Source organism: Ptychodera flava, chromosome 18 (assembly GCF_041260155.1).
Source record: "Ptychodera flava strain L36383 chromosome 18, AS_Pfla_20210202, whole genome shotgun sequence".
Lineage (NCBI taxonomy): Eukaryota > Metazoa > Hemichordata > Enteropneusta > Ptychoderidae > Ptychodera > Ptychodera flava.
Genome location: NC_091945.1, coordinates 24,990,892 through 25,011,530, shown reverse-complemented (window position 1 = coordinate 25,011,530; position 20,639 = coordinate 24,990,892). Strand labels below are relative to the sequence as shown.

The following is a 20,639-nucleotide window of genomic DNA, read 5'->3' as shown; positions in this document are numbered from 1 at the left end:
TCATAAGCACAATTATAAACAGAAAATTTGTTTTGTTTTAAACTAAAATAATCCAAAGAATTCATAAAAACAGAGCTTGTGGCTTGAAATGATGGAAATTGTTTATAGAAAAGTGCTTCAATACCAGTTTGTTCAAAAATATCCATTTTTAGTTGTTGCAATAAATGACTATTGATAAAATGTCTACTTAATTGCAGTCCTCACATTCACTCCTACAGGGACAAAATTAATCTTTTGACCTTTTTTGAAATATGCTTGCATAAAGTCACCCGATATACAAAATTGTGTTGATACATACCTCTAAAGGAGTCAAAAATTACCATGTAGCTGAATGCAAACAGATTCTTTTGGGACCTCCGGACAAAACTTCACAGTGATGAAGAGAGGGGACTTTCTTTTGTAATTATGAACACTGCATGCATGGGGGCCATGCCGACAGCTCCCGTGCCCACTGCCATTGTTACCATTGTAAGGGTAATTCAACTTGAAACTTGTGCATACGTAGATTCATATTGCATTATGGCAGTGGCATTAGAGTTATCCAGAGGCTTACCAACCTTTGGGTCTACAGGTATTCAGTGATTGGGCCAGATGGCCAGATGGCAAGCTTCAAGTGTCACCCTTTCATCCAGAAAAGAGAGAATATGCACACCATGGGTGTGGTAACCGTAAGTGATCATGAAACTGGCATATTTCCATTTTGTCTTGCAATCTTTCCCTTAATGTTAGTAGAAAAAGTTCTGATAGCTCTTCAGTTCATTGCTACAGTTGGGTTCACTGAGTCAAATAAAAAAAATGTGTGGTTCCAATTACATGCTTTTCAAAATAGGGTGGCTAGGTTGGCTTTTTGCCATATTTTTGTAGCGATACAATAAATTTCAGCATTTACCAATGTCTAGTTTTCAGGAAATGTGTACTTTGATGGGAAATCCCCGGCCACCATATTCCTCATGTGTAAAGAGTAACAGTGAATGATGTTACAGATAATAATGACATTCTTGTGTATATGTATTATTTTCACCTGACCTGACATGACTTTTATATTTTTTCACTTGTGTATTTACAAATTGCATTGAAAAATTGAGAGTTGGCAGATTGAAATTAGGTTAGGTGGGGTGACTGGAACCACACAACTTTTTTCTAGTGACCTAATAACGGTAGGTAATTTGGTAACTTTGCTACATAAAACTAAAAAGTCAGTTTGAGGTCCCAGTATAGAATTCAGTTTCAAAGATGTACTCAAAAAGTAAACCTTTAAAAAAGGTCAAAGGACACTACAAGAGTAGAAAATGATAAGGCAGTCATGAAGACAGATTTGATCTGAGTGAAGGGATAAAGTTGTTAATGCAGCCAATCAATAATTGTGACTGATAAAGAGACGTGGGTTGACTGTATGATTGACAATGTAAGATGTGTAACAATAAACAAAGGAACGACTTTAATATTTTTCTCTCTCCTTTATTGTTCAGTAGTTTAGTGGCTACAAAAAGTATACGTTGCTTGTGGCTGACAAAATTGCCCTTCTTTTGCAAAGTTTACAATGTTACTAACAAGTTTGAAATCTGAATGCAATGTACAAGTCTATTTTAATAGGCTTTTTTGTTGTGCAATTGGCTGGATCTTAAAAGCATGAATTTGCATTGGACAATATCACTAGTTGAAGAGAATGTACACATGTAACACGGAACATGGACCCAGCTGATATAGATGTGAGTTTTTGTGTGTGTATGTGTATTTGTCAGAAAATAGTCTACCGTCAATAACTACACATACAAAATGTAAATCAGCCTCTATGCGGTTGTTTTTATCATTGTTAATATCTATTAACCATTATCAGTACACATCTTGTTGAAAACCTTTTAAAATGTGATAATCATATTTCAACTTTCTTTGGTAAGCACACACGATCAGTTACAATTCCTGACCCCCACTGTCCCAAAACTGGCACATATACCTGGGAGGAAAGTCTCAGAAATCATAAAGGTGTAATAATAATATGCTCAAAGTAAAATGATGTATAAGAAATAAAAAACACAACTATTTATCTCTAAAACTTTATAAGTACACAAAACAAAAAAATAGCTTTACAAAAACGAATTCACTTCTGGGAATATATGTGATTTTATTTACATCAAAAACATTACAGAGATATACGGTACAAACTTGATAAATGCAATCAACAGGCTGTGATGGTATTATTTGCTTCTTGGAATACAACATCAGAACTTGGAATTATTCTAGTACAAATTACATGACAGAAAGTTGGAAATCTAGGAAAATAAAGTTTTAAATGTCATAAAGCAAGTTCAGTAATCTTTCTGTGTCATATATTGTTTGTTCACTAGGGAAATGGCTTCAGTCTTGACATAAACAGTATTAATGGAGAGGAAGAAACTGAAGCACATATGCAGATAAAAGTTTCAAACTGATATTAATGGTTAAATAAAATGAACAGGATAATAAGACACTCCGTTCATCTACCAAGGTACTTTCAACATCTGCAACCTACAAAACCCTCACCTACGGTGGCCAAGCATTTTCATATGCTCCACCATGACTACCACTCCACATCAGAGAATCACCAAATGTGGAAACTTTCAAAAAAAACTGAAATGCACATGTTCTCCGGAGCACACAGTGTGGTTTAGCAATTGAGCGTCACATTGATTGACTGATTGCAGTGTAAAGGTCACACGTTAGAGCATTTGTAGTGTGTTGATACAGATTAAAAATGAGCGGCTTTGACTAGATCAAAAGAACTGCTATCAGGCTGCATAGATCATCTGTTCATGACTTAATGACAGGTACTTATTATATGTCGAAACATACAAATGCGCAGGTGGCTGATTTATTATTTTTATGTTTTATTATGTTTTCTAACATGCTCACAAGATCTGAAAGTGTAAGTGGTGCAAGTAGACCAAGAATTTCACAGATCATCAAAAATAAGTTCAATTGTGTAAAATGACATTTCAAAAAGAGAAAATATCTTCAGCATATACTTTACATGCGTGGTATATACATTTCAAATACGCAGAAAAAACATGTCACTAAATCAAATATAACAGTACATAGGTGTCTGAGATGATGTACACCTTTCTGTAAATGGATGAGGGATTGATATTCCCTAATTACATGTCATTTTTGGATCACACATTAGTTAAAGACAATTATATTGACCTCAATTCTTATAGTTGACATGCATGTTAACATGAATAGAGTTAGAGTTACACGTGCAAGGTTTGGGTTAAGCTACCTCAAAAGGACTGTCACACTCAGAATGACCTGAGAACTATCAGCACAGTGGGAACTTTGCACGAACATAAGAACACTAGTAAAGACCATATATAACTATGTGAAGAGATATTGTCTGAGCATGGCATATAACAACATTTGCCAACTATTCATTCTCTCTGTTTGTGGCACACAAGATTTCCTGACTGATAGGTATTATCACTCATAACTTAATGCTCACAAGATTTGAAAGTGTTTAAGTGGTGGGAATACACATAGAATTTCAAATATCATCAAAAATAAGCTCAATTGTGTAAAATACATTTCAAAAAGAGAAAACATCTTCAGCATATCAATAAATCAACTATAACAGTACATTGGCGTCTGACCTTTCTTTTGAATGTATGAGGGATTGATATTCCCTAATTATATGTCATTTATGGATCACATCTTAGTCAAAGACAAAAGTTATCACAATATTTCTGGTTAACGTGCATGACAACACGAATAATAGAGTTACATGTGCAAGGTTTGGGTTAAGCTGCGCATCTCAAGGACTGTCATACTCAGAATGACCTGAGAACTATCAGCACAGTGGGAACTTTGCATGAACATAAGAACACTAGTAAAGACCATAAATTACTATATTAAAAGATATAATTGTGTGAGCTGGCATACAACATCATTTGCCAAGTATTCAGTCTTTGTGTTTGCAGCACACAAGAAAATTTCCTGATTGATGAGATATAGCACAGAAATACCCAGAAATACATTTAAGAAACCCTCATCATACTCTGGATGCATTTCTGATATGACTCATTGCAATCAAGTGTACCTTTGAATTTGCACCAACTTCAGAATTTCATACATCACTGAAATTCAAAAAGGTAGCAGTGATGGTTAAGCCATAGAGTAATTTAATGGTCCTAAGGGAATGATGCAATTCACGGGTAACAAACTCATTTGTTACCACTGACTTTGATTTAAATTGAGTTGATATCATGGACACAACATTGTCAATATTTTCCTTTTTCTTTGTAAGAATGGTTACAGTCAATGAATGCAGACCACTAGTCTCACCTTTGTTAATAAGAATGCTAATAGGTGACATAAAGTCATCAGAGGTAATGGCATCAGAGTAGTGACATCTGTTAGGCTTGTTGTAAGGATCACTGAAAACTCTCAATGTCAAATGTTTCAACACTCTCAACTCCATGATGGTTATCAGGCTTTCACATGGAGTTGTCAGGCTTTTTAAGACATTACATTCACAGATATGTAATGTAAAGGACTTTACATGTTTGACTTCTCTTATGAAATGAATAGCATTTGAAACATGGTCTTGCCCTATCAGCGAGGTTGCAAAGTCACTTATGTTGCTGTTCATATTCAAAGCCTCAACAAAATTCTGAGTTCTATCATATGTTTCAAAGAATGGGGTCCCAAAAATGCCAACTGATGTTAACACTGGGCTTGATGATTTTAAAGCAGATGACAACATTGTGAAAAATGCTACATCATCAAAGTAATCATTGAATGATATTGCTAGTCTGCTAGTTTTTTTGCATTTTTGGATAAACTTCCATAGTGTCATTGGTGAATCAATTTGCTCATGGATAGAAACTGAGTAGTCTGGAATTAATGTTAAATTCAAAGTTTCTGGTCCATCTTCTATAAGCTCATCAAGTGGGCAGAGAATTATCAAGTCTCCAGACATATTATAAAAATATGTCTGCCAAAAAAACGTTTTAAGGTACTCATTGCAACTGACACTTTGGAATAAATCAGTGACAGTGTGGCTGGTCTTCTCATTCAGCTCAAGGTCATTATCTAGTGACAATATCAAAGTATTCAACTGCCATCCTCTTCTCAATGCTGATGCTAACAATTGCATACACTCGATACTCACAAAATTCATTTCAAAAGTTGTTAAACTAGGACAGACTGTGGTTACCTGCCTAGTTATCTGGGACAATTTCTCAGGAGAGCCATTCAGGATGTTTAGATGTTTGATATTTGTCACTGAACTCTTGTTTTGGCAAAGCATACTACTCATCTGATGTAAAACAAATACAGAACAATCTAGGAGGCCGTACTTGTTTTTATCATCTAAAATTGCACTGTTACAAATCAATTCAAGATGATGATAACCATAATCACCATCATCATCATCATCATCATCTTTCAGAATCACATGATTAGGCATCTCTGGGGCTAAGTAGTCAATAGCTATATTGGCTTCACGTAAACATTCACAGATGAACCTAAATTCAGCAGTAATGTCTAGACTTTCCCCATTGTACTTGCTCTGCATCTTTCTGATGAGTTGTTTAAGAAAAGGATCAGCATCATTTTTAAGAATACCGGCTATAAAAATGTAAACCTGTTTCTTGTACGAATCTAATTCTTCCTCACTGGAAAGGCCAAAGTCGTGAACATTCTTACAAATATGTAAAGCAGTGAAATATTCCAGCCATGTTTTGTGGTAGAAAAAGCAACGGCGCTGTGGTTTAACTCTGGAAATTCCAGAATCTTTCACCAGCAAACCTAGATTTAGTACTGTTTCACTCAAACCAGCTTCTTTCAGAATCATATCATTATCTAACCAAGCATTATATGCACAATGGGCTAACTCATCCACATCATCCTTTACATCCTGAGGTACTTTCTCGTTAACAAGTTCCTTGCCATTCTTACAGCAATATCTCTTCAACACACAATCCAAAATCTCTGTATAAATATCTGTCATGTTGCCTGTAGGAATGTGTTTCTTCTCTTCCCAAAGCAAACAGACAAATGTTATATGTAATGGATTGCAGAGCAAATCATATCTTGTGTGATTACCTGTTGTATCATCATCATTTGTGTGGCTACCTGTTGTATCATCATCACTTGTGTGGCTACCTGTTGTATCATCATCACTTGTGTGGCTACCTGTTGTATCATCATCACTTGTGTGGCTACCTGTTGTATCATCATCACTTGTGTGGCTACCTGTTGTATCATCATCACTGTTTGAGTAATCATAATCATCAAGATCAACATCAAACCTTGTGTGGTTACCTGTTGTATCATCATCATCATATTCACTGTCTGAGTAGTCATAATCATCATGATCATAATAATCACCATATGACACATACCTGTCACGTGGTGGTTTTACATTCTCAAACTTTAGCTCTGAGATAAGTTTCTCAGCATCTTTTTTCTTTCCAACAAGTGTGAAATACTTTTCTATGAAGTTAATGGCATCTGTTATAGTGAAACCTTCAATTCTAAATTGTGCATGACAGTTGTCAACAGAGCTGTGCAACATGACAGGGCGTGTTGTTGTGACCACTGTACACCAGGTCAAGAGTTTCTCTGAAATAATAGCTGGAATATCTGACTTCTCTCTAGAAATGGATGTCATTTCATCTAAACCATCAAACACACACAACACTGAATTCTGGTTTTGTTGAAGATAATCATTGAGTACTGTTTTTGTCATTTTTGCATCCTTAGGAAGTAACTGATTGAAAATAATGTCATCTATACTCTCATTATCAGAAACATGTCTCATCTCCAAGAAAAATAAAAGTTGAAATTGTGGTAACTTTCGACATGCCCAGTCATAAGCTAACTTCCTACAGAAAGTTGATTTCCCCATAGCAGGAGCCCCTTCAATTGCTATTCGTCTGCAAGGTAATCCTGTGCCAGTCTTCTGGAAAATTTCAAGCTCATTTTTAATTACAAGTCCTTTTCTGAACCCCCATCCTCCATTACTCTTCATAACTCTTAGTCGTGTATAGATTTCTGTGAGACTCAAGGACACACCTGTATTCCATGGGATAGGTTTGAAGTCTTCAAAGTGTCTTCTATATTTTTCTTGCAAATATGCTAACAACCATGATATATTTTCTGGGAATAAGAAAAAGAACAACGTATAGATTTAGTTGTGATCAAACTCAAGGACATGTAAACTAGAAATTCCAATGGAATATCGTTGTGTGGACCTTTTCCAACAATGTATTTCATATTGTGCATATGAATATAGCTACATTTAATACCAACAGAATGATAATGGCTGTAAGCAAGATTTTGAGAGTAGCTTGAACCGGAGAAATCATGCTTGTAGACAGCTTGAACACCACTTCCATATTAATCACACTGAGGTCCTGATCCATGCCTCTTTTGAATGCTTCAATGATATCTGCAGTCACCACCATATGCCAGTAATTTCGACTGTATTGCAGAGCAGCATTTACAGGACTTAATATTTCAGGTGTGTATTGATTCATTTGATGCAAGATACATATTATGCAATTTCTGGCTGCAATACTGGTATGATATGCATGAGTCACAGGTACAACAGATGTGGTTCCACTGTGTGCAATATAACAAAGCTCTGGCTGTTACACAGCAGTAATATTTTCTGTTTTCATAAGAGTTTGGAATTTCGAACATTCTACGATCGCACAAAATATGTCATCAAACACAAAATTCTGGTATTTGTAACACTTTTGAAATTTACAGACTCTGTCAATAATTCGTGCATATAGAGGTGCAGCATTTATGTACAGCGACTGCTTAATAGAGATGATACTACATTTTAGACTTGGTCAAATAGTATTGTGTACAATGTCAAAACGCAGCACTCAGTTACATCACAGTGCCATACTGTCACACTGACCTGTACACCCACATGTTTATGACTAAGTTTAAGCTTGAAGGGGAGGTTCACCAAGGCTGATTTTACATATGTGTTGGCTTTGGGGTCACTTGTTCTGGAAAAGCCATTTTTGTCATTTATAATAGCATGATTTTTTACAAAAATGGATAAAAATAGTAGCAAATATTGCAGTTTAGGTCTTCATCTACTTAAAGGCCCGATAGCTGTATCTTTTAGCATTATTTTTATGATTTTACTTCCAAACTACAACAAGTTCGTGGGAATGCACTCATTGAGGGGTAATAATATACTCTCCACTGGGACTGCATGTGCAATTTTGAGCAAGATAAGTAATAAATGTTTGCCCAAACATAAAATGGCGCCCTCATGCAAATAAAGCAAAAACACAGTAGGCAGTACATATATACATTGGAATCTTCACAGAAACAACAGAGTAATCCAATATAATGCATATAGTGCTGAATGGTTGCCACTGGGACACCATATGGTATGTTTTCTATGTAATATTACCAATTTTTAAAAATGGCGGGAAATCAAAATAACGGTTAAAATTTAAATTTACTTGTCCAATTTTTCAGTGGTAAAAGACTATATTCTGTAAATCTGTAGAATTTAAAGAAAACAAGAGAAAGTAGAAAGCCTTTTACAGGTCGACAAATTTCAAGAGTTACAGCTACAGGGGCTTTACTGTATTTTGAATCATAGGGAAACAGTGCCAAACTTTGCGGTTTCATCACATGATAGGCAGGGACCATCATCTGATGTGTATGGCATTAAGGTAGTACGCTACCATTCTATATAGGAGAGCGCTCTCTTTTGTCCAGAAGATGTACATGTTCCTTTTAGACTACCTAACCTGGTGAGCGTGAATAACAGGACAAAATGGCAAAAAACCATGCTAGTGACCTTATAATATTTCTTTCAGAAGTTTTTATGAATCAAAACAACCGAAATTATATTTTTGCACTGAAAAATCGACAGTTATTTTTATTTTGATAGATCAGTAGAGAATAATTAACAATTGTAGCTCTGACATAATATCAGTAAGCTAGAGGGTCAAATCTCTGGTCTATCAAAATTCACCTTTTTCCGTCACTTTTTACTGTTTAGTATGAAAATTTGCGTGGTGACCCCAACTTTTTTTGCTTCTAAATCAAAGAACACTGTCTGTTTGATAGATATTGCTGTACTTTTTAACATTTTGAAAATTATTTTGTGCATTTATATGAAGTTTATATTTTTAAAAAAGACTAATTTTACAGTTAAATGATAAATTAGGGTCTAATATTTAATTTTTAAGACAAGACATCAAAAATTTTAGTTGATTTTCCTAATGCAGCTGTCCTGGCAATGCAAAAATGTGGTATGCACACTGGGATCTGTTAATCGTTTGCGATAAAGTAAAGATTCTGCTGGTAAGTGCAAATTTCGCAAAATGGGAGATTTAGTGGTTTTCTTTCAATTTTGGCGTGTGTTTTTTCAAAAATTTTGCATGGGTACCCCATATCTTTTTCATATCTTTGCAATGTACACATAAAGATTATTTCAGAAAAGTCAACTTCAAGAATGTCCCAACATTTTTTGGAATGGTAGCGTACCTCCTTAATTGTCTTACACTCACTCGCGTTCACACCAGGCTGCTCGTATTTGCACATCATAAACAATAGTTATGCAAACACATACGGTACAGCCTGGTATGAACATTAATTAGTGAGTGGCAATGCTATATCAATATACCCATGATTCAAGTTACAGGACCGTGGGCACACAATAGGGGAATTACTGATGACGCATCCATTCATACACTGGGCAGGAGTTTTTGGATTCTCATAGCATCACTTTGACCATATGATCAATTTGAATAATCATGATGGGCACTTTCGTGACATATACATATTAAGGGCGCAAGTGAGTTAAGGCAGGGGTCCAGACCTAATTTCAAGCTGAATTTCATTTCTCAAAAACTACCCGTCATATTTTGATCAAATTTGGTACACATACATAGTTTTGATAGCTCTTTCAGTTTATTTCACTTAAATTTGCATAAAAGGTGTCACATGATTTTTATATCGACATTTTCCCACCAAAATCAAGTATATTATTTATCGGCATATTCCAACTTGTAAACCACATTTAATCTGTATTTTTTTGGCATATGATAATAGAATGGGTTCAGTACAATCGATCAACATCCTTTTCAAAGAAAAAAATGTCTGAGTTAATCACCTCACATTTGAGCCAAATGCGTACAATTCATAGGAACGTCAATTCCTGTTTGAATTTCAATAATTTTTTAAAGAAACGTTACCAAATCACACATGTTAAAGGTATGGTTTTGAAGATATTTTAAGCCTAAGTTTGGGGATAGCAAAATTTCTGGAAAAAAATGTGATCTACAAGTTGGAATTTTCGAAAGAAATCTGGTCGCTTTGTACACAATCGGGCCATCTCGCAAGCTATCCAAAAGGTCATGACCCTGTCGTCTGTTACTAAAACGATTTGTTATTGTAAATTGGAAAGAGGTTGCGCACATCATCCCTCTTGTCTTGTATGTGCTTTAATGTGTTTTCTGTCTTGTATCGGGTAAGATTGTTAGTGTGAAAATTATCAAATGGATTGTTAAAGCCATGGTGAGACATGGAAGTATTTTTTAGACTACCGTGACCTTTTGACCTCACGTTTCCTAACCCGTTCGTTCCTTGGTTGCTTATATAAACATGGAGGTACCAAATGTACCTCCATGACATAAGCATATCTCTTCCTTAATTAGTTCCAAAGACCAGCTCTGGAACTGTTAGTTTTTGCTTACTTTCCTTCTTTCTTTCTTTCTTTCTTTCTCGTATTACTACCATAGAATATGCTATATACAAATTTAACCTTCATTACCCAGAATGCACTGCGACACGCTTATGACGTCATCGCTCAGCTCGGACAGGTTTCACAGGCATTTCTTGTTTTTTTATTTTTTTTTATTTGCATTGCACAAATATCAAATTGCGTTCAGCTATTAATAATTCTAGCTTTCTTTCGCTTTGTTTTTTGTTGTTTTGATTTTTATTTTTCTCTAAATACCCGCCGTACATGGCGCTATACTGTTACGTCATACGCCTTCCATACTGATACTCATCTGGCAGACATGTTGAATTTTTGCTTTGCGATGATTCAAGCATAGCGACCGACAGTGCGTAATTGTTCAAGAGCTTAGATATTGTGACGTTTCGGAGAGCGATCGCATTTTGAAGCTGGGTTTTATAACTTTATTATAAGTTTTGCCGAAGATATTCGTATACATATACAGGCTTTCTTTGTTGATTGTCCGGAGCTGAGTGGGTCATCAGTTTTCAAGTTCAACGGTCTAGGTCCGATGTTTCCCCTCATTTGATATACATTTCCTTGTGTTGTCAGCCCCGTATGTATCTGTTGCGTTTTTTACCGTACATGTAGGCATTTGTAATCTGTGTACTGTAATTCCCTGGACTGCCTTGCTTTTAGTTGTATTCTGTTGTTACCGCTATGTATCGTCGCGTACTTAGCTGCAATGATTGTAGCGAGAGATCGCTCGCTGAATTTTACGTTGAACGCGAACCCTACCAAAAGTAGGCGATTGCACTGTTGATCCCTGGTTTTGTGGCGAGACCAAATGGTTTCGGGAAAATTGATTGACCAATCGCCCATGGCATAGGGCCTTAATTGTAGCAGCGTAGGGTTCGCATCTACCAACTCTGCCATCTACAATGCCCATATCATACAGACATACTAGTTACCATGATGCACTGCTCTACGAACTTCAGCCCTCACTATAGGTACGTGCATGCATATTAAAATCCCAAGCACTCTTTCATTCTGCACCAATCTTCGTCACACATTCTCTTTCCTTCCACTGCTCTGGTCTCTGGAACTTCGCTTTTGCTTGCAAATGCTTTCTAGTTTTATGTTGTATCTATGTTGTTGGTCTCTGCATTCTTCTTGCAGGGAAGCAAGAATACTTATATTTGGATCATTTCATGTCTGACTCTGTTCATTAACACTTCACCCCGTTCCTCATGCTGTGGACTTTGTCCTCAGTATGGCTGATGTATGGATTTTGTTTGATGCGATGATCAGCCTTTTCCATGTGTTCTAAGTTCCACACAGTGCTTATGGGCTATATTTTGATGTGAACACTAGTGTGTTCTTTGTCAATTCCTTAGCTCGGTGATGTTCCAGTTAGGAACTTTGTTTGTGATGGGATTTGAGAGATTTTCTGTTGTTATCGCATGTGTGGGCAGTGTTGTTTTATTAATATTCGTGAGCTCTATAAATGCATATTCATGATAATGTTTGACGCCAAGCCTAAAGCCTTATATACTTGTGGGGTCACAAGGAACACATTTTGATACATATGCAGTCTCTGACAAAAAAAACAGAACATTTTTTCAGTTTATTTTTTACTCAAGTTTAGTCGCTATATATTCACAGACATCATATGCAAGATTCAGTGACAATGAACGCCTGAAACATGGCAAAATTATGGGATTCTGGAACCAAACATTTGCATAGATTTAAAATCCAGCTTTTATAGGGAAAGCCCTATAAACTGCAACTTCAGTGACTATTACACGTATATTTTTTGGTAAAAAACCGTGCAAGATATAAATGGCGAAAATCACTTTTCTGGAATAAGTGACCCCAAAGTTGGTACATATGTAAAACTCAGCCTTGGTGAACTTCCCCTATAACAGAGTCTATTGTAGGGTTAAAACTTTGCTGTGCACACTTTGCTGTACAAGTTAAGTATTAAAACCAGACACATTTTGATTGGATAGAAATCATACATAATGGATCTCAGTGTCTTTCAAATTTTTTAAGAATTAAATGTCAACTGATAGGTACAATTTTCAGTCAAATATAGTGGTAGCTGTTCTTTAAGTATTAGTGTATTTCAAACACAGTACCTGTGATGATACTCAGCCGAAAAGGATGGATCACCACTGCAAGATCACGTCTGCCTAGTTGTTGCAGTAACTCAGTCAAGACTTGTGGATCATCTGCACTTATTAGGTTCCTTTCCATTAAAATCTGGAATAGATCCATGGCATGATCGATATGTTCAATTTCTCTCTTCCGGATTTCTTCAACTTCTCCCTCCTTGGACATCAAACTTTTGCAAAGAAATTTCAGCTTTTTAACTTCACCTGCAAAAAATATATACTCATTTTACTGACTGCAAAAAAAACCGAAGCAAATTGATTATTAAAACTGAAGGAAAATAAGAAATACCATACTCATCCTCTCACGAGACCCTACTCATGTATATGACCCTCTCAACTTATTACAGTACTGTGCAGAATTGTGTCTTATATTGTTTTTGGAAAGTTTGGCCAGAAATATAAAAAGCTAAATTCCTCAATCTAACTCTTAATTCAGAAGTTACCTAAAACTTCAGAAAGCTAAACTACATTAGCCTAAATCTAAATCTAAACTTCTGAACTATCTAAAATTTGATATTCGATCCTCAAGTTTAGACTTTGTTTAATATGTCTAAATATCATGCTACACTTTTAAAGCCAAGCTCAGAATGGACCGGGATCAGGATTAATGCAAACTTTGGGTGGTTGTTTTTGGGATGGCTCTGCATAATGGGTGTGTTAGTAAAGTTGCAATCGTTCGCATGAAGCTGTAATTTATTTGCTCTCAAATCACGCTCGGACTATTAAATTAGGTACAGCCTTCATTGCCTGGTTTATTCTACCAGGTTTCAGTTATGGTACATGCAAACAAAAAAGAAAGAACAAACAATATCAACTTCATCAAACAGGAGCTTGCTGAATTGATTTACTGAAGTTTTGAGGTCATGCCAATGTTCGTTGGGAACAATTCTGCTACTGGTCACTATATGCAGTGTACACACGGAATTGGCACCGTACATAGTGGAAATAATCATCAAAAAATACCGTCGAGGACACTATGTGCTCACATTCAGTTTGAATTGGTCCATTCAAGAAATATTTAACAGTGTTTCATCTAGGCTGCGCGATTGCACGATTCCCCCTCTTTGGTGTGCTGCGCGCCGCCAATTGCACGTAGAAGGGGCGACCCATCGCGCACTGCACTGAGCTGGCTGGAATGGTTGCTATCATGGGTGTCACACTTCGATGCATTTGACCCGTTATTGGCACCTCTTAATAGTGTACATGGGCATTGTATAGTGTAGCAAGAATATTTACATGGAAGGGACTATATAAGTTTTAGTTCGATTTTGATGCTTTTTGAACTGCTTAAAGGGATATACCAGTAGTCATCGGAACTGCGCCTGTGCGAGTTTCTTGTTTACAACAATGTATTTTGTGCACGATATCAAGATGCACCTCATCATCATAGCCGCAACATTTTAAATTATACGATGACAGATTATGACAGACATGTTTTAACTGTCATCAATCACCATTGTGCCTTGGATACATTGTTGCCATGGGTCGTATGGGTCCCATACGACCTTTGAGCGCAGTTCCAACGACTATATCCCTTTAAGTTTAAATAAAATGCTGTTGAAACAATACCACGCGTAAATTTCCGTACGCTGATCTTGCATACAAAAGCCATTCATCTCAGCCAGTTCAGAGTTACGTTCACAAAAGTTCATTGCCCTAGCCCGATAAGGTTTCTGTGACACATCATCTCTCTGTACGATTGAGAAAAGGAGACAAACTTAAGTTTTTGTGCATCATATGAATGTCCATAGCACTCTGGAAATAATTCTGATAGCAAAATTGACATGAAAAAATTGAACTTTACTGTCACAGAAATGTGTTCATTGCAGACTGCATGCAATGAAAGTCACAAGCATTGAAACAAGGTGTGGAGTCATGGACACGGTTTTTGAATTCAGTGAATAGACACTGACTTATTTTCCGGGGCAAATAAACCCTAAAATTAACTGTGGGTGACAACAATTTAACCTTCCTGTTTGACAGATTCCCATTCTAAAATGACTGACAAAAAGCAACTGTAGTGGAGTGAATTTGACATCGAGAAACTCTGCATACAAAACACTGCAGACCAGGGTCTGACCATCTAAGGGGCCGTCTAATAAAGCTGACGCACAAGAAACGTAATTCCTTTGTTTTACTTGAAACCCCCTCCTCCCCCCTAAAAACGAAAGTTCTTATGCGAAATCAATTTGTATTATGATGCTGTTTCTGACAAACCCACACGCACCTCTCTGATCCGCATGCCCATGAAAAATACCGGAAGGGCACATTAATTAATAAACATCCACTTTACAAGTTTCACTCTTTAGACAGAACATTTAATGTATTTAGGACGTAGGAAAATGTTTCACGTACATGTTTCACGTTGAAAAGCTGTACAAGTTTTTATTTCACATTCATGTCTTTTCCATCTCCGTGTTTGTGGTCATTCTGTTCTCGATGAACGCGAAGGTAGTTTTGCGTTTTCGCTGCAAAGTCGCACTTCGAAAACAATAGAAAATCCTTATGCGATTTTGACGCACACAAAACGAAATGAGCTTTTACCTCCTCCCCCTAAATGAAAGAATTACGTTTGTCGTGCGTTAGCTTTTATTATCGACAGCCCCCAAGTGTTCGTTTTAGCTCTACTGAGTCTGCACACAAAACTACAAGATCAGGTAGGTCACTAGAAAAAAATAGCTTACTGGTTGTATAGGGCAATGTTGATCCAAACTTACAGTAGTGAGGGATGATATACGCAGAGTAAAAACGTGACAAACAAGCACATTATATTTTTTTCAGAATCTACAAAACATTCTTTTATAACTACAACAGATTTTTTTCTTGCTTTGTGTAGTGAAGTCTACCTCATCTACTCGGGCAACTTGCCATACTCGTAATAATATATATATATATATATATATATATATATATATATATATATATATATATATATATATATATATATATATATATATATATATATATATATATTATATATATATATATATATATATCAGATTTCTGAAATACAATTTTAAGAAAACATTTAGAATCTAGGAAAGAACACTCGAGGGTATTAAGTTCTAGGCAGATAACGGCAGTCACTTGAAGACGTGTCATTTTCTGGACATGACAAACAGTCTTGTATCTCTTTGAGTAAATCTTTGAGTTGCATGCATGTTATCATATACTATACTGTTATAGATATATAATTTAGTTTTAAAATGCTATCTGAAGGTTCAAGTGAAAAAAAGAATTATAAAAATGCAAATGATTGTGACAAAAGAAACAATCCATTTGATAGCGTGATTCTAACCTTTTTATTTTACATTAATGAATCAAGAACTTAGTATTGTTTGAACACAGTTCAGGAAACTAGCTCAACTCAGTCTACTGCACGGAACGATCAGCTGATCGAGCAACCACCTAAAAGAGTTTACCGAACAGAATTGACAAACGCCGATTCAAAAGCAAATTTGACCCGAATATATTTCCCTGGCTTTGAGAGTGTCGATAATTTCTACAAATAAAAAGAAATGAACCAAAATAAACCTCCCGAGATGGCTAAATATGTGCCGTAGCGAAATGTGGAAGTAGGGTACACACTGACCTTTGATCAGTTGACCCCGGTAGTTTGTGTTGATAACGTAAAATTCACTGATTAAAAAGCAAACATATGCAGAAAAAACACCAAAATAGGAATATTCACAAATTATTATACCTTTTGTGAGTAATTTACAGCCTAAAAACCCACATTTCGTCGTACATAGGGATCAAAAACGTACACGGCAAATCAGACGAACGGACTCTGGCAACGAAACCCGTTCTGAAAATGACATTGACAGCTATGACTATGAGCTTACGAGCCGTACGATTTTTTGTCTCCCAACATAACCAAAGAACCATCCTGTCTTGTAAAAATGGAATAGGAGTGAAGAATATTTTATTGTTCCTATTGTTTTCATGTTTCTGAACGGAAAATGACGAGGTAGTAAATTTGACAGTGCCGACAGAAAACCCTAGCTCTAATCGGATCATGCACTGTTCGCGTTGAACAGTGGCCGGCTGTTTTCGCGCCCAATCACCATACTACAACTTCAGTCATGACGAGAAGGAATTTTCGCTCAAAAAGCCAGGGTGGATCTCGTTGATAAAATTTACCAAAAATGTGTTCTATAACTAGTAAAAATACTGATCTAACTGATTATTTACGACACAAATCCATACCTGCAATGTATAGACTAGTAAAACCGTTCGGAAGACTTTGACCTGAATATATTTACATGTCGGCTCTGACGTGCCCTACATTTCACATATCATCTTACAGCTCATTTTATTGGCTTTCATCTGAGGCTATTTTAAAAGCTCTAAACTCATTGGCTACATCCTGGCTCTTTCTTTTATTAACGATACCCCCACCATCTCTTCGGTGCCGCTATTGTTGCAGTCATGCACAGACAGACTTTGGCCCACTTTCCTGGTGGGAGAAAGAAGATATCAAAGAACGACATCAACACATAAAGTTTAGAAGCTCGAAGAAACGAGAGTTCACTCAATTTTTTGACATTTTATTTTTATTTGTGAGATCGAGGAAGTGAAATATGAAAGGTTTAAAAATCGATCAGATCGTACAGTGTGCGTCGGTTCGTACGGCGCCCATATTGGATTCTGAACTCCCTACTCTGATGGAATGTCATAGTTTTGCTAAAGATGTCTCTGTTTTGAAAGAAAACACCAAACATATTGCGTAACTTGTAGCCTCTGCATTCAATTTTAGAAAGATGGGGCATCAGAGAGAACAAGATGTTGGTGATATAATGACAAAAGTATTCCCTGTACTAGCTTCCTCGGGACCATCCGTAAAACCAGCACCTTTCCTTTCCATCAAATAAAAGAACAATTGTCAGTCTTTTCACACAGACAGACCCAAATTTAGGTGGACGTTTCACATCTATATTCCTTGCACTTTCAAAGTTCCACACCCTGAGTACGTATAACACAACTACAGCCTCACATTTCCAACCACCAGAAAACACAACCCCTATTTAAAAGTCAAACCGGCCCGATTTCACAATGATCTTATGGGCGTCGACAACAAATTTTCAATTTAGCAAATTGTTTTTAATAAGGTGGAGCTCCATGTTGCCAACATAGTTTTTTCAAAGGAATATTTCTCATCTCAGATGACAAGGAAACCCACTCATCCTATGTTTTCAACAAGTTATCATTGATGACACAGTCGCACTTGTAAATGGGTACTTTGATTACAGGTCCTCAGAGAGGATAGAGTCCTCTTCATTAGGTCTGTGATAAAAATACTTTGATACAGATGGTGCTCAATGGGCAAGAATGGGTTCAATGGTGATGAAAACATAAAACCAATGTAGGCCACTAACCTAAAGGTCATTAAAGCTGCACTTTTCAATCCCAGGTTCTCGCATTAGTGGAGTTCTCCTCCCAGTCAAACGCTTCGCCAGTACGATGTTTGATTTCTATGACATTGATTACACAAACTGATCTCAACCTTTTGTCAGGTTTTGCTAATCCTCCAAACAGAAACTATGCAAGCTTTTGATTGACGGTCGGCTCAAATCGCCAATGGTCATTGATTCCCCACCTCAAATGGTCGAATTTCCGAAAATATTGTCTGCCAGTGACGGTAGACTTTGAATATAACCACAGAGTTCGATCAGCAGAAACTTCACGCTGACCGTTTGTCAGTCTGTCTGTGTTTTTGCAGCCGGGAAAACTAAAACGTGGCATTTTCTGGAGCGTGTGCCCGCATGTTGCCTGTTTGGTGTCCACTTACACAATGAACGCCGCCATACCTTGGCGTCCTTTTAAAGGAAGGCTCCGCCTATAAATGAGTCAACTAGGAATTAGTCGACAGGATATTGCAAAACATTTTTTCATACTATCCCAACACTAACAGATTATCACCAGTACCATATTTCATAAAGTTTGAGGCAGTATTTACAAACACTATGAGATCAACATCTGCATCAAGTTTCATCAAATTTCACTTTGTATTTATTGATATATCACTCTAATTAGGCAAGTTCATTACCTATGCAATTACAAATTAATTAAAGTGACACTGATATATGTCTTTTTTCACTGTTAAAGCAATGTGAGCTTAACATCTGTACAAAGTTTCATGAAATTTGATGCAGTATTTCTTGACATATCAGCCTACCGGTAATTACGAAACTTCAATAATTGACATGATACTGCTATATGACTTGTAACAAATTGACGAGCATATGTATGAAATAGATCAATGTCCTTGTACCAACTTTGAATGATACTGGTGGAAATATGTCTGAGTTATGGCTCTGTACATAAGAAAATCGTAACAAAATTGCTGCCACGCAGCGATATTTGATCTTTCTGTTAAAAAAATCAACAGGTATATGTATGACATAAGTCAATGTAAATGTACCAACTTTGAATAAAATCAGTTGAAACTTGCCAGTTATGGCTCTTCACATTAAAAAAAACAAAACAAAATTGCCACCATGTGGCCATATCGGACCATATCGTGAAACAAATCGATGTACATATGTATAATATCAGTCAATGTCCTTGTACCAACTTTGAATAAATTTGCTTGATACATGTCTGAGTTATGGTTCAGGACATTAAAAAATCGAACAAAATGGCCACACGGTGGCCATATTGGATTGTATCACAAAACAAATCAATGTGAATATGAATGACATAGGTCAATGTCCTTGTACCACACTTTGAATAAAATCGGTTGAGATATGTCAGAGTTATGGCTCTGTACATGAAAAAATCGTAATAAAATGACTGCCTGGCAGCCATATTGGAGTACATCACAACACAAATCGACGTGCATATGTATGACATAGGTCAATGTCTTTGTACCAAGTTTGAATAAAATCGGTTGAGATATGCCTGAGTTATGGCTCTGTACATGAAAAAATCATAACAAAATGGCCGCACAGCAGCCATATTCGACAAAACAAATTGACGTGCATATACCTATGACATTGGTCAATGTCCTTGTACCAACCTTGAATAAAATCGATTGAAACATGTCTGAGTTATGGCTCTGTACATGAAAAAATTGTAATAAAATGGCCGCCTGGCGGCCATATTGGATTACATCACAAAACAAATCGACGTGCATATGTATGACATAGGTCAATGTCCTTGAACCAACTTTGAATAAGATAGGTTGAGATATGCCTGAGTTATGGCTCTGTACATGGGAAAATCGTAACAAACTGGCTGCACGGCAGCCATATTGGATCATATCACAAAACAAATTGACGTGCATATCTATGACATTGGTCAATGTCCTTGTACCAATTTTGAATAAAATTGGTTCAAACATGCCTGAGTTATGGCTCTATATATGTAAATATCGCAATAAAATGGCTGCATGGCAGCCATATTGGATCGTATCACAAGACAAATCAACGTACACATGTATGACATGGGTCAATGACCTTGTACCAACTTTGAATAAAATCGGGTAGGATATGCCTGAGTTATGGTTCTGTACATGAAAAAATCGTAACAAAATGGCCGCACGGCAGCCATATTGGATTGTATCACAAAACAAAATTGACGTGCATATCTATGACATTGGTCAATGTCCTTGTACCAACTTTGAATAAAATCAGTTGAAACATGTCTGAGTTATGGCTCTGTATGTACATGAAAAAATCACAATAAAATGGCCGCCTGGCAGCCATATTGGAACGTATCACAAAACAAATTGACGTGCATCTGTATGACATATAAAGTAA

At 36.5% G+C, this 20,639-nt stretch overlaps 1 protein-coding gene across 2 annotated transcripts in view; it reads right to left on the bottom strand.

Annotated features, from left to right (window-relative positions):
- Window positions 1-1,437: 1,437 nt before the first annotated feature.
- Window positions 1,438-20,639, bottom strand: part of LOC139117228 (uncharacterized) — a 75,259-nt gene continuing 56,057 nt past the window's right edge. Inside the window, exons 5-7 of one of the 2 annotated variants that reach the window (XM_070680172.1) lie at window positions 12,841-13,080; window positions 6,229-7,134; window positions 1,438-6,078 (exon numbers count right to left, since the gene is read on the bottom strand). In XM_070680172.1, coding sequence (XP_070536273.1) covers window positions 4,097-6,078; window positions 6,229-7,134; window positions 12,841-13,080 — 3,128 coding nt within the window. In that variant the 3' untranslated portion in view covers window positions 1,438-4,096. Of the gene's footprint in view, window positions 7,135-12,840; window positions 13,081-20,639 lie in introns of both variants that reach the window. The other variant, XM_070680171.1, reaches the window with a different exon arrangement.